General features: G+C 41.5%; 1 protein-coding gene across 6 annotated transcripts in view; it reads left to right on the plus strand.

Moving 5' to 3' along the window:
• The window catches only part of MOB3B (MOB kinase activator 3B), a 291,202-nt gene that overhangs the window by 204,765 nt on the left and 61,576 nt on the right, over positions 1–24,861 (plus strand). For 2 of the 6 annotated variants that reach the window (XM_059071182.2, XM_059071180.2), the window contains exon 4: positions 4,480–5,922. The exons of the other annotated variants lie outside the window; for them this stretch is intronic. In XM_059071182.2, the coding sequence (XP_058927165.1) occupies positions 4,480–4,509 (30 nt within the window). In that variant the 3' untranslated portion in view covers positions 4,510–5,922. Of the gene's footprint in view, positions 1–4,479; positions 5,923–24,861 lie in introns of those variants that run through there. 6 annotated transcript variants of the gene reach the window in all.

Raw genomic sequence — 24,861 nt, forward strand, 5'->3', positions numbered from 1 at the left:
ATTCCATGTGAAAATTCGATTAAGCATTTGCCAGATAGAAGAAACAGCCGATGAGAAGCTACTAGAAACGTTACAGACCAGGGCTGTTGGAGAACGGGGAGGAGTCTAGTTTGCCTGATGGGTGTGGGGAGTGGGCTGGGCTTCAACAGGAGGTGAGCAGGGTGGGTGGATCCAGTTAAGAACAGCTTTGTTTTCCAGGCTGCAGAGTGTGGACTCTGTTCTGCTGAGAGTCGGGAATCTGGGACTTTGCAGAATCAAGTTCTGACTTATATTAAAGCAATGGTACCGTCTGAGTGCAACCAAAACCTGACTTTACTTAAGAATGGATTTTTTTTTTTAAGAATGGATTTTTAAAAATCTGGGTGCTTGAAAAGTCTTCATGTACAAGCCAAATACAGCCTTTAGGAACATTTCTCAGAAAATTCACACTACCTCTGCAGAAACCTCTTAATCACCTGTTGGAGTTCTTTAGTGGACTTAATAAATGGTGGGTTCAGATGACTCCTGCAATGGCAAATTCATCCCTAGAGAGCAAACTGCATAGGAATTGTTTAAGCCACTCTCCCCGATAGGAAGGAACGTGTTTGGCCCTGCTGGATGCCTGCAGGAGGGCTCTGATGAAGAGGAAAGCCATGGAGCCCAATATTGTCTGTGGTTTTTTTTTTTTTCTTTTTGGTTTGGTGTTTTTTTTTTTTCCTCAGAACCAGTTGTTTTTTAGCCAGCCCATTGGCGCCACCCAGTGGGAAATCCCTAGAATACAGCTGTGAAGACTTGTAGGCTTTTGCAGGGCGGATCCAACTGAGACGTCCTTCCTCAAGATTCAGATCTATTTCAACCATTCATTCCCTGTAAGAATGTTTAAGGGGCCTCATCGTAAACAGTTTTTCTCCTGCATTTGAGGCTGCACGCTGTGGTGAGGAAAGCACTGGTCCTGGCTTTTCACAGATTAACTCAGTGGCTTTGCTTAATTAAGTCCCATATCCTCTCTCAAACTTTTCCCTCTTCTGCTTTCCTTAAAAAAAAAAAAAAGTCTTCCATATTTCTAGTGTCTATAGTCTTTTAGTGGCATAATTGTTTTAGTATTTACCGATTGCACTTGTAACTCAAAATGGCATCAGTCTGGATAAAGAAATATCTCTTTGGCATTTTGAAAATTCAGGAATGATTGCAATTAATTGTTAATTAATATAAGTCAGTATCACTCAAATGCATATTCATAAGAATGTCTCAGAGGCTTTAAACCATGGTCATGTGGTGTAGTGGAAAGAGCTGGCCTTTGCATCCAGATAGACCTGAGTTTAAGTCTCTACTTCTGCCACTTTCTGTGTGACTTTGATAAGCTATTCTCTGTCTCTGTGCCTGTTTCCTCATCAGACCAATGGGGATGGCAAAGCTTACTTCACAGGATCAGGGTAAGGGTTGCATGAAGTGATATCTGTAGAGCCGTGAGGGACACCGAGACTAAACAACAGCAAACCTTTGTTTGATGGAAGCAACAGTGACCATTTAAGCTCGGCAGCTTACTGTTCACCATACCTGTTCACCTTGAGCACATCACTTCTGCTCTAAGGCCTGGATTCCTCTTCTGTCAAAGTTTTACAGAGGCAATGATATTAATATAACCACCCAAAACACCTGCAACTCATAGGGGGCTTAGCAAATGCTAGTTCCTTTCTTTCTGTAATCCTGACCCATTGCAAATAATTATGAGAATTAGTTAGAAAGGCAAAGTTGTCTTCATCCCATGATCTCTCCTTCACTCTCTTTTTTTTTTCTTTTTTTTCTTCTTCTTTTTTTTCCAGTACGTGGGCCTCTCACTGTTGTGGCCTCTCCCATTGCGGAGCACAGGCTCCGGACGCGCAGGCTCAGTGGCCATGGCTCACGGGCCCAGCTGCTCCGCGGCATGTAGGATCTTCCCGGACCGGGGCACGAACCCGTGTCCCCTGCATCGGCAGGTGGACTCTCAACCACTGCGCCACCAGGGAAGCCCTCCTTCACTCTCTTGCTCTCACTCTTTCAAACACACCCGTCCACCCCCCCACACACACAAACACACTTTGTATTCCCACCTAATTCCCACCTAACTTTTCCCATCTCTGTCACAAAAAGTTAACCAAAAACACCAGAACCTTTGGATGCTTAACAGAGGAACAGCAAATTCCTTTTCAGGTTCTCATCATGTATTTCCATCCCCCCACACCAGGTGCCTGGGTCCTTATTCAAATAGTTGTGTGCTTACCTGCCTCCCCACCCCTGCGTCCCCATCCAGCCACAGCAGCATCAGATTCCTGGAGGACTCCACCTCGACTGTGCTCCCCTCCAGCCACAGCCCCTATTCTCCAGTCCGCCTACTCCCACCGTCACCTGTCAGACCCCTCCTCCTCTAGGTTGTGGAGTCCATCTCAGTGGGTACGTTATCAGAGAAGTCCTCTCGAGACTCTGCCTTCCCAGCACAAAGTGGCTGCTGCCATGTTTGTGCTTCTGGAGAGATCAGGAAAAGGGAATGAATGCATACTCTGTCCATGAATACTTTTTAACCTTCCTACTCACCTCAAGTAGGCATCACTGGTCTGTTTCACAGATGAGGACACTGGGAGCCCATTCATTGCTGGGTTACACAAACATTTTATCCACCATCACTTGCCGGGCACTGGGGACACAGCACAGACCGCAGACACAGCCCTTTTCTCCGTGGGTCTTGCAGGATCTTAGAAGGGATGAATCCAGGAGGCAGGAATGAAACAGAAAGACTATCCTGGTTGTGAAGAAGGGCACTATGAAAGAGCAGAAGAGGAGGTGATGCCCTTTCCTGGAGGTTCGGAAGGGTATCCCTAGAAAGGGGCCACTTAGCTAAGACCCAAAGGCTCAGGGAGGTCACACAGGGTGGTAGTGAGGGCAGAGTGGGATGGGTGGATTGGGTTCTACCATGCCTCATCTCCTCCTCTAAATATTAACATTTATGTCATTGTATTTTATATCATTTTCTCCCTGATAGACTGTAGCTCCTTGAGAACAGTGACCTCATCTCCCAGGCACCTGGTCCATAGCACAAGTACTGAGCATAAGTAAATGGTCACTTAATTTGTCAACATATGTATCTCTACATAATTTGCCTTGCTTAATATTATAAGGGTGCAAAAGTACCTAGATTCTGTTCTGTATATTTGGTTATTTTTTTAACCAGCACATTGGTATGGTTTTCTAATAGAGTCTCTGAGCAGCTGGCATGCCTATTTGCAAGCTCCTCTTACTCGGATGTTTCCTATTTGATGGGGGGTGCTGGAGGGTCAGCTGGGGTCAGCGTGCAAGAGAGGTATCAGCTGGCGTCAGTTCTGCAGCAGGTGGACCTCAGAAGCAGCTCATGCACCTAACTAAAATATATGAAACGTGTCCTCCTAAATGCCACAAGGCACAAGTCTCCTTCCCAGCCTGCGATCCAGGACATTCTTGGGGAAGAAAGAGGAGCTGCTGCCCTGTGCCAGGCACTGTGCTAGTGAGGGTTTCTTCAGTGAGAGTTTCTTCTTCCTGACACCTTGGAGCTCACAAGTAGAGCTAACCCACATGCCCGTTGCTCATGTGTGCGTGCGCGCACACACACACACACACACATACACAGGTGTACAAACTGGCTCCTTGCACGCAGGCCTCCAGGTGGGCACAGGTGGAGGGCGTGGCTGATCCACAGTGGGAGGGGCGGGAGTGCCTGAAGGCCTCCCAGGCAGATCAGAGTCATCTTGCTGGAGATGGGAAAATGAATGGCAATTAGCCAAGTAAAGAGAGCAGGGTGTGGTAGGAGCAGGCCACGGGCAAGGGTCTCGCCTGTGCAGAGACCCAGAGAAGGAGAACAGATGGCACATTTGGGATCTATAAATGCCCACAAGAGCATTTATAGAAAGGCCAGCTGGTTGTGGTTGACTGTCAGACACATTGGGAGAGTCTTCATTTCTATTAAAAAATGTCCTTCCTCCCACTTTTCTTGACTTGAACCTATCCTTCATTTTTCCATCTTTGATTGAAACTTAGGTAAAGAGAAATGGTGCTCTACTCTAAGAAAAACAGCCGTCTAAATCCGATTATCGTATCAATCAGTAAGTGATACTTGACTCCTGATGGGGAGACAGCTGGGAGTGGTGGAGACTGGGGCAAACTGGAGAGTGTATTCTGCATCTGAAGAAGACAGCAATTCTCAACTCAGCTGCCCAGTGGCTCCAGATCTTGCAATTTTTCCAAAACACAGAGCAACCTGGATTTTTGGCAAGTTAGCTGAGGTTTTTAAACATTGCTTTGTTTTTTAAAAAAGAAAAAAAAAAAGCCTGCAGCCAGTGGAACACACCTGTATGCTGAGCCTTATTCCTGGGCCATGCTTGCAACCTCTTGTTTAAAGGCTCCAGAGGTTGCCAGGGTATTTTCAGAATCCTTCAACAAGTCATTGCTCTGCTTATAGTTACTCCTAACCATCCTTCTCCCCCTGCTTTCCAGAAAGAGATGACGAGCAGGATGTGTCACTAACGCCCCATCTTACCCTACGGAAGAAAGAGGAAAAGCTGTTTCCTCTTGGAGTCCCGGGCCGGCAGGAGGGAGACCTCCCTGGCTGAAAAGGCGTACCTACTTCCAGGAGCAGGCAAGCTGGAGACCAGCAGTGACTCCTGAGAGATGTTCCCCGCTCACTTCGTGTGCTCTTAACCCTCTGAGTGCTGCTAGCCGTGACCTGTGGACCTGGCCAGGAGAGAAGGACGGCCCCTCACCCATCCTGGAGGAAAGGAAGCCTCTGCACTTACATGTGTGTCACAGTTCTGCCTGAGACCTGCCACCTAAGCTTTACTGGAATTCAGGTTTTGAGACTGAGATACTTACTTGTACTTTTCCACTTACCTGTCTCGTCAGCCGGCTGCCTTTTCTGTAACATGTTTTCTAAGTACCCAGTGAATTTTGGAACTCTGGATGCACAGCCAGTTTTTGTCTAACAAGCCTTCCTGTGCGGTCCCTGCAGGCTCTGGCCCTGATGCCGTGGTCTTGGCGGGGAGGTCTGAGGCCCGTCCCACAGCATCAGTGCAATTTCCCCCATAAGCAGTTTTACCAGGGACCACTCCACGGGGCGGCTTGTCTTGCCCCAGATGGGGTCTGCACACTGTCATTGCAGGGAAGAGACTGGTCTCTAGCCTAAGGCTAACTAGTTACCAGTTCACCCTCAACAGAATGTGTTTTTTATATAACCACACCATTCCTTGTCTCTTCCGTTCAAGATATTTTTTTTCCCCTGTTTCCCCGAAGAGAGAAATAAAAGGAAGTTATAAATGACCAAGAATGATCAGCAGATGCCCTGAGCCAAATTAGTGCAGTGTTTGTTCATTATTAAAGGGTGTGGTGGCTGTCTTCACACAATACTGAAATTTCAGTGAAAAAAAAAAAACCCAACAAAAGTACAATGCGTAATTTGGTGCCTGTAGCTCAAATGCCCCGCCCATTGATTCGTAATCTTCCCAGCCGGCCCTCTGAGCTTCTAGATCCAGCCGATGTCTTCTTCCTCTTCCTCCGCGCTCTCCCTTCCTCTGCCCTCTGATATTATGGCACAAAGTTAATTTCTACCCGGAAGATGCTTGTGCCACAGTTGCCAAGGTAACAGTGGAGCTGGAGCCAACTTCCTTCTCCCATCCTTCCCTGTGTTTCTATCCCAGTAGACAGAATCATTCTGTGCTACATCCTGCCTTTTGAAAGCTAAGTGACTTTTAGCTGAAGCAATGTTGCCTTCTCTGATTCATTCGCAAAACCGTGGTGGTCCTGAGAGCCTATGACTAGGGGGGTGATGATACTTCCAGTGAGCATTTGAATTCGACAAAATAGCAGTTGGTGGAGGGATGTAGATAAGAATGTATTAGGGCATTTCAATGTAATACTGATTAAAGAATAACTCAACAGCTCTGATTTTGTTTCATTGCATGTAATGTGTTAAAGCCATTTGGAGCTGCTGTGAGAGCCTAGAAAGGCATGAAGTCTTTCTTGGTCCAAACTGAGAAAGGGTCAACTGTCTGGGCACCGTGGAATTCTGTGTTGACCTAACCCGGCAAACCACCATTGCTCTGTATCTCGTCAAAGTTGTCTCATGGAATCCAAGTGCTGCTACCTCTCTCCATATTGTTGTGCTCTGATCAACCAGAAACACACCTTTTCTGTTTTTTGTTTGTTTGTTTGTTTCCTAAGTAACTGTGAGAGGACAAGATAGGCAAAGATTTTTCTCGGCATCATTTTTGGCTGAAAGGATACCTGACTGTCCTAAGGACCCGGAGATCAGACAAATGAGCCCGTCTTCCCGACCTATGCACGATGCAGTTAGTGCCACATGGGAGTGTTGAGCGGTGAGACAGAGAAATGACAGCATGGAGCCCAGGCCCCGAGAGGAACTCTGAAGCTCTGCACAATGGAAAACACAGGAGTTTTGCATTAAAAAGTTGACTAAGTTCCTATATTTCAATAATGCCTGATCAGGTACGATGCTGGACTCTGAAGACTTCTGTGATGAAGTCTTTTGAAGGTTATTTTCTGTTAACTGTTCGTGCATATGCAATTTCCACTCAATTAAAAAAAAAAAATCCAGGGCTTCCCTGGTGGCGCAGTGGTTGAGAGTCCACCTGCCGATTCAGGGGACACGGGTTCGTGCCCCGGTCTGGGAAGATCCCACACGCCGCGGAGCGGCTGGGCCCGTGAGCCATGGCCACTGAGCCTGCGAGTCCGGGCTCCTCAACGGGAGAGGCCAAAACAGTGAGAGGTCCGCGTAACCGCAAAAAAAAAAAAAAAAAAAAAAAAAAAAAAAAATCCAGATTTGTTTTAAACTTCTTGGAACAATTTCCTCCTGGTTATGTTTCTCGCTGCACTCATCAGCACTTCTAGGGTAAGTGCTGGCAAACCACTCTTACGTTTTAATTACAGACTGTTCCTATTCCTGCAGAACTTTGTTTGGCAAATTCTGAAGAAAATCATTACAGACGATCTTTTATCTCTTTGGCCTGACTACATCCTAAGTACCTCTCCTGGCAAGTGGAGATCTGAGCTCCTGGCAGCCCTTCAGGCATCTCCTACTCTCTGGGTCTGAGATTGACATCTTGCTTCTTCCTCCTAACCTGGCTCGCTCTCTCTCGTTTCCCACTATTTTTTTTTTTTTTTAGTTGAGTAGTTCATGTATCCATGATTTTCTTTTTTTATTGAGAAATGTCAAAGTGGAAATTTCAAGAAGGAAAAATTACAATGACGTCTATATACCCTTAGTTGTCATTCTCTTTAGTTAATGGATTAGAGTCCTTTTATGTATGTGTGAGGTGTGTGTGTGTGTGTGTGTGTGTGTGTGTGTGTGCACGCGCGCATGTGTATGTGGGTCTTTCTGACATTACTGACGTTAGTAAAGAGTTCTGGCTGGTTTGTTTGTAGAATGTTCCACAATCTGGAATTTTTTTCTGATTGTTTCCTCATTATTAGATTCAGGTTAAACATTTTTTAGCAAGAATACTATGTAAGTGATGTTGTTTCTTTCCTTTTGCATCATATCAGGAAACATATAATGTCTAGTTGTCTCTTTTTATGATAAATATTAAGCTTGATCAGTGGGTAGAGGTGGTATCTGCCTGATCCATTCATTATAAAGTTCCATAATTCATGATAAAGATCTGAAATTCCGTATGCATACATTTTATAGAGTGTGAGACTGTACACATGTGCTTTCCTTTCCTAATTTTCACAAAGAGGTCCAGGATCTCCAAAAGATTACAGCCATTGCAGTTAGATGATATAGCAGTGACAGTGAATTCATCTTTTCCCATTTAACAAAAAGAAGAGGACACAAAATGTTTCCCTCTGCAGGTAAATCTTGAGTATGCTGACTAATGAGAATTTGTGTAGTCCCTGAAGCCAGAGTTAAAATATATATAACTTTTTTTTCTCCCATCCTCAGTGACCTCCCATTTAGACCGATGGTTTATTTTAGAGAGCATGCATTTTCATTGATGGTGATTGCCCAAGGGTGCAAAAATTGATTTGGGTGGGGAGGAAATCTTATATATTACATTGGGTCATGGCCTGACCATAGTACATATACAGATATGAAGTATATATGTAGTATTAAATTTCCATAGGGATAGGGAGATGATTAGGAATAAAATGTCTAAAAAGGCTCTTTAGGAGGATGATAATTTTAAAAAATTGAAAAATACCTATCTGGAGTCAGTTTCTACTTCTGAGATTTCTCATTTTCTCTTCCTGGGGTGTTTGCTCATTTCTGAGGGCCAGGATGAATGGAAGCAACTTCGAGAGATTTCTTAAGCGATTCCTTCTACCCTCCCAAACCACGTCAGTAATACTCCAGGTGAAAAACCAATTCTCCTCTCAATGATCTTCAGGCACAGAAATTCTGCAGCATCCTCTGGTATAACCCACAGACCAGATTCCATCTGAAATCCTTCCATTCAACTTGAGCTAAACTATTATCTTTGCGTTTCAGCTCACCTTTTCTAGTATCCCACATTAAGATCCAAAGACTGTAAAAGTAAAAACATACTAAGTGAGAGCTTTATTCGCATGTCCGCTAAATATTTGAAGACTGTTACCCGTTGTCTTTCAGCCTTCCTCCATTTATCATCTCCCAATGGCGGAATTCTCTTGGAAGTCTTGTTGCCCCACTGCTAACATTTCTATACTTCAGTCTGAAACCTTCCCAAAGCTCTCCATGTCACTGTGCATTATGGATGTAACTAGCAGTGAACATTAAGAAATTACTGCATGATTTCTCCAAACTATGTTGAGTCTTTGCTAACTCTTGACTTGATTTTATACACTTATAAATTTCCTTTTCTATTGTATTTGCCCACACTAAATCCTTATCTATATTCTGTTCTGCTGTTTTGCTTTATCTTCTTGAGCTTCCTTCCTTCCTACCTTTAGCATTTCCTGTAAGATCAAACTGAGTTATTTTGTTTTAATCCCCTCTTTAATTGGTAAAGCATTAGGGGACGTGGATAGAATTTCTCTTATCTTTTTGTGGTGATTATGTCATTCTGGTCATTAATGGAAGCACATGACTTCCTAGGGTCTCTAACCTTACACCGCTTCCACACCCTATGGGTATCACACTGTGAGAAAAAGAAATATCATAGGAAAAGTACAGCCGCCAAGGAATGTGTACAAAGGCAAAATCACTAAAAGGAGTCTGATGTGTCACTTGGTTAATACTGTTGTCCTTTGTGCTTTGATCATTTTAGTTCTTAATTAAATAGGTGATTCTCTCCTAGAATTAGCGAAACAAAGCATGTTTTGGAACTAATGTGTTTTTTTTCCCTGCTTTTAAAAATATATCAAGAAAAAAACTTATAAGAGGTTGTTTCCCTCTGGGCAGTTATTAATTCTTGGTAAGCAGTTTTCAATGAATAAATAAGGATTTTTGTAACTTTTAGAGGGAAGAGTCCATTTCTAATCTGACAGTTAAGCTGTTTTACTAGCTTTTAATGTTCTAATTTCAGAGTTTTTCAGTATCTTTTCTAATTGCATCAGAAAAAAGATTTAGCATATTTTTAGTTCCATTTGTGATTAAATTAAGGGTTTGGTTATAAGAACAGACTAACAATGAAAAACAATTAAAATGCAAGATGAAACTAAAGGATATTTATGAAATCAGTTTTATGTGAGCTTAGGAATTCAAATGTTACAAATAAAAGACACATAACCATCTTCTATTTTGTCTTTTTGATGTGTTTGTTTCTTTAACAAGTATATTCTTCATCCTGCAATGATCCTGGAACAAATAAATGAAAAGTTAACTCTACAAAAAACTAATTCAAAATTTATTTTAGAACACATGCACATATTTGTATTTTAGCAGAAGTTGCTTTATTCTATTACAAACTTTCCCGGGAGGGTGTCATGCATATTGTGTAGCTTCTCAACAGATTAATGTTGTACATCATTTTTCTTGCAGTGGGATTCAGTATTAAGTTTGGTAACAGTCTGGCATATAAAGGTAATAAGTCTAGATTATAGAAAAAGCTCATCAACCAGAGTAAACAAACCTGAGGTTTAATCTCAGGTTTGCCACTACCTTATTTGTATGACCTTAGGTAGTATATTTAATTGTTCTGTGCCTCAGATTTCTGAACTGCAGCTGGGGTCCTAGATTTGTTCCTATGTAGCTTATAATTATTTTGGGACACTGATGTAAGAATAAAATATTAACATATTTGGAAAAGCAGAAATATGTAAATTCTATATACTTATATATTATTGATATTAGTACATTTACAGTCACTATGTAATAATTGTAAATGACTCCAAAAGTAGCCCCGGTTCCTAATAGCAGCAGTAGAATACTATGTCTGACAAAAGCTGTTTGTGACAAGGTGATTTCTAGACACAGGGCGGTGAGGAACGAGACTTCTGGAACTCAGTCACACATATAAGTGCTTCTCTGTTTCTCAGTTCCACTGTCTGAAATGTATACCAAGAAGTGACAAAGAGGCAGGCTATGGACTGAATTTGTCCTGCAGGCATGTTTTGTTGGACCTATGTAGATTGTAGTTGTTGTCGTTGTTTAACTAGTACCAACATTTAAAAATCGGAAAATTTGACACATGAAAATTGGAATTTCTGACTTCTCTTACAAAAATCAGAAGATCTGGCCACACGAGGCTTTTGTTCTCAGGAACTGGCTGAGAAGTGGCTGACCCATTTTGATGGAGTTGGCTCTCTAATGTACCACTGTCCTCACCACTCCCTGTTGCTGCACAGACACGTGGCTGGTTGTCAGTTACCACTGTCCTCTTACACTGGGATGCTTCACTCATGTACATTTCTTGCCACTCCCCTAAGGCATTTCAGGTCACAGCCCCTGCTTTACCATGTCTAGAGAGGCCCCTGAGGAAACCACTATTTTAATTTTCAAATGTATCCCCATACACATTGAATACCTGGTGTATTATTATATACTCCCTAGTAACCTACATTGTATTAATGATAATAAATGGAAAACTGTCTTAGAAGACAATGAATTCAAACCAGATGCCTTCAGTCCTTCCACCCAACAACAGCAAAAATTGATACTCCCATAAGAAGCTTGCTTCCCGTGGAAGCTAAGCCAATCATTAAATCTATGCAATCTTTCAATATCCTAAATTCTTAAATTTCAACTTTGCTTCCAAGCAGACTTCATTGCTACATTGACCAAAATGATAAAGAACTGTCATTGGGAAGCAATCGTAGTGTCATTTATAACAATTACATATTTTATCTGATTTTTCTATTTCATTGTGAAGTAGATTTTAACAGAACACGTTATTTTAACAGAAACTTCTTGTTTTAATGCAACATTCATCATCTAACTGAGTTTTAATGAAGACAAAAAAACACACAAAAATTCCCAGTACTTAATAAATTAAAACCCAAATGGGGACATCCAATTCAATCTAATTAAACTTTGATTGAGCTTATAAATATTACTGCATACTAGATTAAGTTGAATAACTGCTCCAGAGGAAATCATATCATATAACTGAGATGTGACCTCACCTATAACCAAATCAGCAAAGGATAAGAGTGTAAGCATTTTCAAGAAATATATAGAACATAGAGGCACAAAGGTATCAACAGAATCCTATGTTTATTAACCCAGAAACAATATTTTGGATAACTGTTTCTCCATAACTGTGCATATAATGTCTCTACAATGATGTATTTAGTATTGCTAAAAACTACATGCTGACATCCATCCATAAGAGGCAGCAGCATTTAGAAAAATCAGACATTGTGACTTGTTTATTTATCTAAAGGTTAATTATTTCACTTAGGGCAAAGATGCTGAGGTCTTTAGGACAGGATGAAGTTTGGTGGGAGAAGTTAACACTGGCTGGACATGAGGAACTGGGCTGCCCACCCCTGCCCGGTCTGTGGATGAGAATATAGTCCCTTCTTTGCTCAAAACCTCGGATTAAAAGCCTCAATTCCCCTCTCTCCCTCCACTCCTTGCTGGCGTCACACATGCTGGTCACATTCACACTTACAGCCTCTGCACTGGCCATTCCCCTGCCTGGATGCTGTGCCCCCAAATACCCTCATGTTTAATTCCTTCTCCCCTCCAGTCTTTGTTTGAATGTCACCTTCTCACTGGGGCCTCTGCTGGTCACACCTGCCCACCAAGACTCACAGTCCCCCTTTCTCCGGTCAAAGTTTCTTTTTCTCACAGCATCTATGTTGTGTAATTTATTTACTAGGTTTATTGTGTATTGTCTGTCTCCCCAAACTAGAATATAAAGTCCATGTCATCAGGGATCTCTATTTTGTTGATTGATGTATACCTAGCACCTAGAAGAGAGTATCTGGCACATAGTAGATGCTCAATAGACCTTTGATGAATGAGTGAATGAATGAATGAATGAATTCACATGGCAGAGAAGTGCCTAATTAAGATCTGCTATCAGAGAGATTAATTAACAGCAATGTATAATAATGATAATATTAGATGCTACTAACACCAAAAGCATACATTTGAGTGCATACTCTTAACACACGCTAAGCGTTTTACTTGGATAATCTCATTTAATGGTCATGATGACCCCATGAGGTGGGTTATCTATGTTTATCCCTATTTTAAAGTCAGAGTTACCTAAGTAATTTTCCTGAGGTCACAAGCAAGAAAGTGATGTCACACAGGGGTGCTCCAGGGTCCACACTCTGCACTAAAGGAGTCACCCCCACCACCACCATGAGGCATCGGGCTCTTCTCACATTGTCTTCCTCTCTATAGATACCGGGGCCATGTCATATAGCAGTTCAGCCTTCAGTTTCTTTGCTGGCCATTTGTTACTGTGATTGCAGCAGTGCTTCTGTGACCAGTCCAGCTGTGGTCAGAAAACATTTCTATTCACAAGATGTTCATTCACAAATACAGAGTGGAGCCTTAGTCAGAGATTAGGTGGGACAGCAGATCTAATGGGGACACCAAGAAGGTCAGAATAACTGGTCCACAGAGTGTTGAGTGGTGTGAGGCCAAGAGCAGAGGCCACGATGAGGTCCCTGAGTGGGCAGGGGACACAAGTCCAGGAGGAATCACCCAGGTTGGGAACAGGGTGTTTCTATGATCAACTGAAATGGTACATAAGAAACTTCAAGGTCTTGCTCCCTGCTGTGAAATGGGAAGAATAAAAGCATGCATTTCACTCATCCTTAGAGGAAAACAAAAAGACTTTTAAGAGTTAATAAACAGGACTTCCCTGGTGGCGCAGTGGTTGGGAATTCGCCTGCTAGTGCAGGGGATGCCGGTTCGAGCCCTGGTCCAGGAAGATCCCACGTGCCACAGGGCAACTGGGCCGGTGCGCCACAACTACTGAAGTCCGCGCGCCTAGAGCCCGTGCTCCGCAACAAGAGAAGCCACCACAATGAGAAGCCCGCGCACTGCACTGAAGAGTAGCCCCTGCTCGCCGCAACTAGAGAAAGGCTGCACGCAGCAACAAAGACCCAACACAGCCATAAATAAATAAATATTAAAAAAGAATTAATCAACAGAAACACCCAAAACAGAAGATTAGCTTTGACAATAAGAAATTTGAGAAACTATCACAGTTAATTTTTGCTTATTTCCCTTCTCTATGAAAAAAATTAATGCATTAATTCTTCAGCCATAATGTAAAATCTGTGGTTACATGAACTATTAGAAATATACAGGCGAGAGACTAGAGCCACGAGCGTCTGAGGAATTTATTTATGCATGTATTCCATGGGCTAATTTAGAAATGAGTAGGAAACACACTGAATTTGAAAAGCAGCCTCCATTCCATCCACCTGACTTATGCAGCTTCCTTTGAGGTCACCAGGAGTCGTGCAGAGCATAAATGTTTACAAGTTCCTGGTTCCACCGGGAGATCTTTAATATGTCAGGACATAATGCTGGCCTATGTTTTAAGGCTGGATGAAATTAGTATGCTGCAATGAGATGAATGACTTTTACCTTCCAGTTCCTAGGGCTCCGTGGATATTATCTGTGAAATGATTCAACCTCCAAACATAGAGGCAGCATTTGTCAAAAGAGGAGTAGTGAGAGTATTTTTTTAATAGTAAATCATTAGATTCAGCAACTATTGAACCAAGGAAGTTAAAGAAAATTCATTCAAATGGTGAACCCCATTTCACACTCCCAGAAAGAATTTTTAACACATTCCCAACCTTAGCATGGGCTTCCTGAGGTTGTGCAGATAACACCAGGTGTAGCTTTGGTATTAAGTACTAACAGGGCATTATCTAGACATTGAATTCAGTAAAACCCTGTGAGCATATGGATTTGAAATAAAAGAAATAAACAATTGCAAGTCCAGAAAGTTCCTAAGAGCTGTAAGCTGTAAGTCATTGCCATGTTAGCATTCAGGAAAAAAGATTGTGCTGCCCTTGGGCTCATGGCATTGCGTTGAAGTTTGCGTTCTCTCTCCTAAGTGACTGAAAAAGGACTTCTGTGCGACTCGAATAGAGAAACATGAAAGGAAGGTACCCAAGCCCCTCACCCGCTGCTAAGAGGAAGAGAAAATAAACGAGGGAATTTTTACATGCACATTCTCTGGTGCTCATAGATTCCTGTTACCATGTGGGAAAGGACTAGAAACAGAACACATGGGCGTGCTGAGTGCTTTCAAGGGAGTTAGGAGGACATTTCTGGGGGAAGAAGGGTTAGGAATTAATTTACTGAGAATCTACTTTGTGCCAAGCACTGTGTTTGGTACTTGACATATCTCCTCCCATCCCCTTCTCACAACTGTTCCCTGAGGGAAGTATTGGTGACAACACCCATCCGTAATCTGTTGCAGATGTGGTGACCAAGTGCAGTGGCTGGGGAGTTGGGATGAGCTCACCCAGGGACAGGCCTTGCTCTCATCCAGTGCTAGGCATCGTGCCAAGCATTTTACTCTGATTATCTGAATTAATCCTCACTCCCGTCCTTGGGGTAGATACTATTGTTATTATTCCCATTTTACAGATGAGGAAACTGAGGTTGAGGAGCAAGAATCTTTTTCAAGGTCATGCAGCTGGTTAGTGGTGGAGCTGGGATTGGAACCCAGGCAGTCTGTCTCCAGAGCCCCTGCTCTTCATCACTGGGTTACATCGCTCCAACACACACACTTCAGCTATTACAAAGTCATTCCTCCTTTTACCTTGTTCACTTGCTACCCCGGTGACAAAGCTTCTTTCACCATGAGGGTCAGAAAACTAGTCGCCCCTGAAAAGTCCAAAGGAATCTGGGGAAGCAGCGATGAGGAAGTTACACAGGTGAGATGAATGCCCCCTGCACAGAACAGAAAGGGTGAATCTGATGAAAATGCCCCTGAAAGTTAAGATCGTCAAACTGATGGGTCAAAGGGAGGAAACAAGTGGGCTTAATGCCCAAGCGGCTGACGATGCTCAGCCAGCTGCTGCCTGGGGAAGAAAACCTGGCTTCGGAAGCCCAGTCTCTGCCAGCTTCAGAAGAGCAGCCAGGGGTACAATCGCCCCTCTGATTCAGAGGGGTTCACACCTTCCAATTGTCCCCCAAACAGTTTCCTTTCTGATCAGACTTAGTGTTGGAGGGAAGACTAGTACATACCAAGGAACAGGCAAGACTGGAAAATAGGGAAATTCAGCCCAAGTCATCAGGCGAGTACCTCCCTGCTAGTGCTGAGCTCTCTCAAGGGCTCTTCGTTAACATAGTAACGGACTCACAGATGCTGTCATTTTGCAGATTTCACTGGGGCAGGAGAATGGAAGCCTCAGCTCCTTCACTTTGGGCTGGGTGCCCTCATCTGTTTTTGCTTTTTCCCATCCCTGGGTTCAGAAGCCCTTAGAGAAGAAATAATTTTCCCCATTTATGTGCAGTTCTTCAGCATCCATCCTTGTACCAATCATGTCTGATAACTACTAAGATGTGATTTGCCTTGAGGCTTGCTGGGGGAGATCTATGGACATGAAGGAGACATTTGATAACTACTAGAGTTCAAATACAGCCTATCCGTGAATACAGAGTGGAGAAAGAAGCTATTTCCAAAGGAAAGCTTGCCAAAACAGACTTTGTAATCTGGCTAGCAGAAAAGGAAAGTTTTTATTCAGAAAAACTGGAAAACAGACTGTTTCCTTTCCTCTACCACTCTTAGATTGAAGAGTGGTAGATTGAAGGGGAGATTTATTTCAATGAGATTATGGAAAGACAAAATCACAGATAAGATTCAGCAACTTAGGGGAAAGATTTGACCAAACTCTTATTAGAAAATTAGGGACTTCCCTGGCTGTCCAGTAGTTGAGAATCCGTGCTTCCACTGCAAGGGGGCGCGGGTTTGATCACTGGTCAGGGAACTAAGATCTCACGTGCCGCGCAGCAGAGCCTAAATTAATTAATTAATTAATTAATTAAGTTAAAAAAAGAAAATTAGCCTCAGAGTCACAGAGGCCCCTCTTCCTCCTCTGGCACGGCCTCTGCCTGTCCCTAGGCTCCCCTTCCTTGTGCCAAACTCTAAAAAAGCCACGAGACTCTCTCCTTGCCTCCAAATCCCCTCCCCGTTTCCACTCTTCACAAACTGAAGCCACGCTGCTCTTTCTAAATCCCAGACCTGTGCCCCTTCCCCCCACTCCTCAGTGCTCTTTCCTGGCCACCCACAGCCACCAGCAGGAACCAGACTCTTTGGCGAGGCCCGGAGGCAGGCTTCTCACAGGTTAGAAAGAATGGCCAACAGCCCTTGCACTCATCCTCCGTTTTTTGGATTTCATGGCCTAGAAAGTTTAAAATGCAACAGAGTGATTTAGGGATGCTCTCCTCACCATCTCTCCTCACCCGTATTTCATAGAAGAAGGGACATTTCAACACCAAAAGAGGAGAAAGAGTAGATCTCGGAATAAAAGCTCATCCTTCAGGGCTTCCCTGGTGGCGCAGTGGTTGAGAGTCCGCCTGCCGATGCAGGGGACACGGGTTCGTGCCCTGGTCTGGGAAGATCCCTCATGCTGCGGAGCAGCTAGGCCCGTGAGCCATGGCCGCTGGGCCTGCGCATCTGGAGCTTGTGCTCCGCAACGGGAGGGGCCACAACAGTGAGAGGCCCACATACCGTGAAAAATAAAAATAAAGTGATGAAAGGGAAGAACCTACAACTAAGATTACTCTACCCGGCAAGGGTCTCATTCAGATTTGATGGAAAAATAAAAAGCTTTACAGATAAGCAAAAGCTAAGAGAATTCAGCACCACCAAACCAGCTCTACAACAAATGCTAAAGGAACTTCTCTAAGTGGGAAACACAAGAGAAGAAAAGGACCTACAAAAACCCAAAGCAATTAAGAAAATGGTAATAGGAACATACATACTGATAATTACCTTAAATGTGAATGGATTAAATGCTCCAACCAAAAGACACAGGCTCACTGAATGGATACAAAAACAAGACCCATATATTTGCTGTCTACATGAGACCCACTTCAGACCTAGGGACACATACAGACTGAAAGTGAGGAGATGGAAAAAGATATTCCATGAAAATGGAAATCAAAAGAAAGTTGAAGTAGCAATACTCATAGCAGATAAAATAGACTTTAAAATAAAGAATGTTACAAGAGACAAGGAAGGACTCTACATAATGATCAAGGAATCAATCCAAGAAGAAGATATAACAATCATAAATATATACGCACCCAACATAGGAGCACCTCAATACATAAGGCAAATACTAACATCCATAAAAGGGGAAATCGACAGTAACACCACCATAGTAGGGGACTTTAACACCCCACTTTCACCAACGGGCAGATCATCCAGACAGAAAATTAATAAGGAAACACAAGCTTTAAATGATACAAGAGACCAGTTAGATTTAATTGATATTTATAGGACATTCTGTCTGAAAACAGCAGATTACACTTCTTCTCAAGTGCACATGGAACATTCTCCAGGATAGATCACATCTTGGGTCACAAATCAAACCTTGGTAAATTTAAGAAAATTGAAATTGTATCAAGCATCTTTTCTGACCCCAATGCTATGAGATTGGAAATCAATTACAGGAAAAAAAATGTAAAAAGCACAAATACATGGAGGCTAAACAGTGCACTACTAAATAACCAAGAGATCACTGAAGAAATTAAAGAAGAAGTAAAAAAACAAACAAACATAGAAACAAATGACAATGAAAGCATGATGACCCAAAATCTATGGGACGCAGCAAAAGCAGTTCTAAGAGGGAAGTTTATAGCAATACAATCCTACCTCAAGAAACAAGAAAAATCTCAAATAAACAACCTAACCTTAAATCTAAAGAAACTAGAGAAAGAGGAAGAACAACAACAACAAAAACCCAAAGTTAGTAGAAGGAAAGAAATCATAAAGATCAGAGCAGAAATAAATGAAATAGAAACAAAGAAAGCAATAGCAAAGATCAATAAAACTAAAAGCTGGTTCTTTGAGAAGATAAACATAAATGGTAAACCTTTAGCCAGATTCATCAAGAAAAAGAGGGAGAGGACTCAAATCAATAAAATTAGAAATGAAAAACGAGAAGTTACAATGGACACCGCAGAAATACAAAGCATCATAAGAGACTACTACAAGCAATTCTATGCCAATAAAATGGACAACCTGGAAGAAATGGCCAAATTCTTAGAAAGGTGTAACCTTCTGAGACTGAACCAGGAAGAAATAGAAAATATGAACAGACCAGTCACAAGGAATGAAATTGAAACTGTGATTAAAAATCTTCCAAGAAACAAAAGCTCAGGGACAGATGGCTTCACAGGTGAATTCTATCAAACATTTAGAGAAGAGCTAACACCCATCCTTCTCAAACTCTTCCAAAAAATTGCAGAGGAACACTCCTAAACTCATTCTATGAGGCCACCATCACCCTGATACCCAAACCAGGCAAAGATACTACAAAAAAAGAAAGTTACAGAACAATATCACTGATGAATATAGGTGCAAAAATCCTCAGCAAAATACTGGCAAACAGAATCCAACAATACATTAAAAGGATCATACACTGTGATCAAGTGGGATTTATCCCAGGGATGCAAGGATCCTTCAATATACACCAATCAATCAATGTGATACACCATATTAACAAGTTGAAGAATAAAAACCATATGATCATCTCAATAGATGCAGAAAAAGATTTTGACAAAATTCAACACCCATCTATGATAAAAACTCTCTAGAAAGTGGGCAATAGAGCGAACCTACCTCAACATAATAAAGGCCATATATGACAAATCCACAGCCAACATCATTCTCAATGCTGAAAAACTGAAAGCATTTCCTCTAAGATCAGGAGCAATACAAGGATGTCCACTCTAGCTACTATTTTTCAACCTAGTTCTGGAAGTCCTAGCCATGGCAATCAGAGAAGAAAAATAAAAAAAAGGAATCCAAATTGGAAAAGAAGAAGTAAAACTGTCACTATTTGCAAATGACATGATACTATACATAGAGAATCCTAAATATGCCACCATAAAACTACTAGAGCTAATCAGTGAATTTGGTAAAGTTGCAGGATACAAAATTAATGCACAGAAATCTCTTGCATTCCTATACACTAACAATGAAAGATCAGAAAGAGAAATTAAGTAAACAATCCCATTCACCACTGCAACAAAAAGAATAAAATGCCTAGGAATAAACCTACCTATGGAGGTAAAAGACCTGTACTCAGAAAACTATATGACACTGATGAAAATCAAAGATGACACAAACAGATGGAGAGATATACCATGTTCTTGGATGGGAAGAATCAATATTGTCAAAATGACTATACTACCCAAAGCAATCTCCAAATTCAATGCAATCTTGATCAAATTACCAATGGCAATTTTACAGAACTAGAACAAAAAGTCTTAAAATTTGTATGGTGACACAAAAGACCCCGAATAGCCAAAACAATCTTGAGAAAGAAAAGTGGAGCTGGAGGAATCAGGCTCCCTGACTTCAGACTATACTACAAAGCTACAGTAAACAAGACAGTATGGTACTGGCACAAAAACAGAAATTAGATCAATGGAACAGGATAGAAACCCCAGAAATAAACCCACATACATATGGTCACCTTATCTTTGATAAAGGAGGCAAGGATATACAATGGAGAAAAGACAGTCTCTTCAATAAGTGATGCTGGGAAAACTGGACAGCTACATGTAAAAGAATGAAATTAGAACACTCCCTAACACCATACACAAAAATAAACTCAAAATAGATTAAAGACCTTAATGTAAGACCAGACACTACAAAACTCTTAGAGGAAAATATAGGAAGAACACTCTTTGACATAAATCACAACAAGATCTTTTTTGACCCACCTCCTCAAGTAATGGAAATAAAAACAAAAATAAGCAAATGGGACCTAATGAAACTTAAAAGCTTTTGCACAGCAAAGGAAACTATAAACAAGACAAAAAGACAACCCTCAGAATGGGAGAAATTATTTTCAAACGAATCAATGGACAAAAGCTTATCTGGAGCCAGCCAAGCAAACAGAAGGAAAAGAGCCCTCCAAGCAAAAGGGCCAGATGGAATAATACCCTCGGGAAGGAACAGGTTCTTTGAAGCACTGAAGGAACACTAGGGTGCCTGGGGCCCCAGGAGGGAGGTGGTGGGTGGCACAGACACAGCCGGAGAGGTAAGCAGGGACCAGATCACACAGAAAATGAACCTGTCTGATTCCAACACCAAGAATAGGGGTCCACTCTCTGAGAAATAGTTTCTTATTTCTCTCAACACCATGGGTCGTATAATTGACAAGATTCTTTTTTGTATTATCTCTTTCTATGAAGGATAGACCCAACTCTATGCCAACCTTGAACATGGTCATGGGACTTTACAGTTGCCTTTTAAAGCTGATTCCTGCTTAACTGAGTCCCTGAACTTGCTTTTCTGTCTCCCCCACCCCATATTTTATTTTTATGTTATTTTCCATGCCTCTTATAAACTTCCTAAAATCCTTTCTGGGATAAGATGCACTAAAGTTCACATAAAATAAGTGTAAATATCATGGTAGCTTGTTCATTGAGTCAGGCTTGGTCACTGCTCAAATTCTCATTGCATTTGAAGGTGAACTTCACATTCTCATGTTTGCGGAGGGCAAATCATTTAACTTCAGTGTATGTTTAGAGGCCTCCAAATTTTCCTTCATTCTGGTGTCTTTATTTATTTATTTTTGGCTGTGTTGGGTCTTCGTTGAGGTGCGCGGGCTTCTCATTGTGGTGGTTTCTCTTGTTGTGGAGCACGGGCTCTAGACACACGACTTCCATAGTTGTGGCTCACGGGCTTCGGTAGTTGTGGCTCATGGGCTCTAGAGATCAGGCTCAGTAGTTGTGGCACATGGGCTTAGTTGCTCCGTGGCATGTGGGATCTTCCTGGACAAGGGCTCGAACCCGTGTTCCCCGCATTGGCAGGCGGGTTCTCAACCACTGCGCCACTAGGGAAACCCTATTCTGGTGTCTTTAATCTTTTTACTGTGTAAATTTCCCTTTAGAAGATGTGAACATGGATCGTCACTTCAAGTTGAATGAGAAGATATAAGATCGGAGCGAAAGGAATTAGAGCAGGATTTGGGGCAAGGGTGACCATTGAGAAGAAAGAAAATGACAACAGTGTTCAGAAGTTCTGAATGTTTCTGAGTCAACTAAATTTGAAAGTAGCTACATTGTCACTTCCCCCTTCATCTTCCTGAAAATTCCTACCCCAAAGCCTTAGGTAGGTCACTCACAGTAGGATATGTGCTAACGTGGGGTGGAGGGAGCCATGTGGCCCAGAATGGGGTGTCAGAGCTCAAGCAGGATGAGAAGGGCATCTGAGTAGGAGGAGGGATGCTCGGTATGGAATATTGGAACAGAATCAGGATCAGAAGGGAATCCATGCAGGGGTGAAGTGGGAGAGGGGTAGCCTGGCATGGTGTATTGGAGCCCAGGTGAAATGAGGCGGGCATCTATGTAGGAGAGCTGCCTACCATGAGGTGGCAGAGGCCAGTGGGGTGAGGAGGTCATCTCTCTGGGAGAGCAGCCTGGCAGAGTGTGTCAGAGCCTGAGTAGGTTGTGAAGGGCATCTAGGCAGCAGGAGGGAGGTAGCAGCAATGGAAGGTTGATTCTATACCACGGGGAGGAGGGAGAAGTTAATCAAACGAATAAATATACTCCATTAAGTATAATGGAAGCCAGGTTTCTCACCATCAAAGAAGGGGGTTATAAATATGTAAACAGATGTTCGTCTGAAATTAAAGGTAACTGTTTGAACCCATGTTTTTGTTATAGATAGATACAGAAATAAATATAGATGTAAATATATGTATGTATATATATGCATATATTATATACACATATACATTTGTACATATACTGTATTCCTGTGTCTGTCAACTGAGAGGACCTGACCACAGTGGTGTTCTGACTCAATGAACACATCTAGTGTCCAGATCTTGGCATGTGGATACTATTGTCCCCTGAAAGGAACCAGGAATTCTTAGAGATGACAGTTGTTTCCACAGCTGGGGCTGGAAAAATCCATGATGAGTGTGGAACAGTGAGTATCAAGATCCTGGAAATGTTCATATGCTTTAAGGTAGAAATTCCTCATTTAGGAAACTATCTAAATGAAATCATTATAAATGCTGAAAAAATTTTAGCCATAAGTATGCTTATTACTTTACTGTGTGTAATAAGGAAAATTGGAAACAACCTAAACAACAATAAGGTAAATGATCCAAAAAAGTAATAAATATTCACTGAATTGGATGTTATACAGATATTAAAATTAAGTGTGTCAGAGTGCTTATATTATAACGTTAAATTGTAAATACAACATCTAGATTCAGTATGAGTACAACTTCTCACCGAGATCTGGCTCTTCCCTGGAGCCTTCTAGAAGCCCTTCTCCTATATCTCATGTACCCCAGTGTATATCAGTGCCTTGAGGTGTGGTTGGCATTCTTTCTCTCCAATATCTTGACTTTTGTGCTCTCAAAAACCACCTATCCTCCCAGGTTTATGCCATTTAACAATACCACTCTCTACCACCCTACCCACCACCATCAACTTGTGTCATTCTCTACACCAGCCTCATTCACGGAAGACCAAGGTACCACTTTCCCACAGTTCCTCTCATTTCCAAGTCTTACACATCCTAGGGAGCTTCCTTGGCCCCAGACAACACATCATGGTCTCTCATTTTACTTAATGTACAGCCCAATGCCAATGTTCTTCTTCCCTTCTAATCTAATTTAGCAATCTGAAGCCAGGCCCTTTGGACCTCGTTATTACACAGCACTGTTCAGCTTTGAAGGGTTAAACTTCCAGACCCCACAGTAAATCAGTTTTTCCACTCTTTACTTAGCAGCCTCAATGTTCTTGTCTCTCTGTCCTAACGCATCCACCCTGTTATCCTGAATCTTTGGATAGCTATTAATTAGCAACCTCCTTAAGACTTAGGTTAAGTGGCAGTTTTTAAATAGCAACCTAATTAAACAACTTCAACCTGGCCAGATTCCATGCAGTCTCCCCTTGCCTCTTCTATTAAGTTGTGAATGAAAGATCTGGTTTTAAACCCAACATTTTAATATCAACATATATTTCTCTTTTACTACATGACAGATTTGGTTTTAAATCCAACATTTTAATATCAACAGATATTTCTCTTTTACTACATGAGTCACCATGTTAGTAAAATACCCTTACTTCAATATTTCTATTTATCTAGAAGCTAAAAAAAGCTTTACCTTAATAAAAAAATATATAAATAAAAAGGATCTGGACCTGGGGAAAAAAAGCTCAGATACTCAAAATGATACACAAAAGTACACATTGATAATCAAGGTTCTCACTTAACCCAGAGGGCACTATAAATTCTTGACAGTCCCACAAAGAGAGAAAAGAGATTACATTCTGTTCAAAAGAACTTTCTTATATTTTATTGAAAGATTTTAGTTCTTTAAAAATTAACAATCCTGAATGAAATGGTAACTTCTGTTTAGTTTGAGAGAGTCTGTTAAAGAGAACCTCAGTTCCCTAACCATTCCGACGAAGCAGAGTTCATTGTTCTTGGTTTTACAAAATTACAATGATATAACCAATCATTTATTTTATTTTATGTCGTGTGTAAACTTACTATTTAGATTTAAGGAAAGTAATATTCAAATTAATATTTTAAGCAAGGTTTGAGGCTTACGTTCATGGATTGCAACAACTAATGTACACTTTGTGGAACAATCTGCGTTTAATGGAGTCTCTCGAAGATTAGGGTGACTCAACTGACAGTCTTTAAAATACGTTTGGGGTCATTTTACAGCATGGTCTCATTTCTTAATGTTTGTGCATCTTCTACTACATCACTTTTTCTACTTATATTTACTTTCCTACTAGGGTACTGGTGTGTTATGCCTCTTAAAAAGCTGTGTATATGAAAATCTCACCAGCGCTAATCCTTTTAGGCATGAAAAAAATTATCTGTATAGAAAGTAAATAAATTCTTTATGAATTTTATGAAGTAAATAAGTTCTTTATGAAGTAAATAAATTCAGGAAATAAATTCAACCCAGTAAATGCCTCGAATATCTACTTGGTATGATATCTAATTTACTTATTTTCCAGATAAGGAAGTTCAGGGTTAGAGAGATGATTTGCTCATGAGCACATAGGTGGTAAGTGATGGAGCTAAGACCCAAATATATTCCTTCTTACTCCTGGCCCAGTGCTCTTGTTGGAGAAGACACTGAAACGGAAGGGGCTTATAATCCAGACGTGGTCAAGAAACAAGAAATAAAATAAAATCATAGATTAGAAAGTATAGACATCCTTGGCATTAGCAATGGATCCTTCTTAAGGCATTCTTCAAAGACATAAAATATAGTTTAATATATAGAAAG

This window comes from Kogia breviceps, chromosome 8 (genome assembly GCF_026419965.1).
Source record: "Kogia breviceps isolate mKogBre1 chromosome 8, mKogBre1 haplotype 1, whole genome shotgun sequence".
NCBI lineage: Eukaryota > Metazoa > Chordata > Mammalia > Artiodactyla > Physeteridae > Kogia > Kogia breviceps.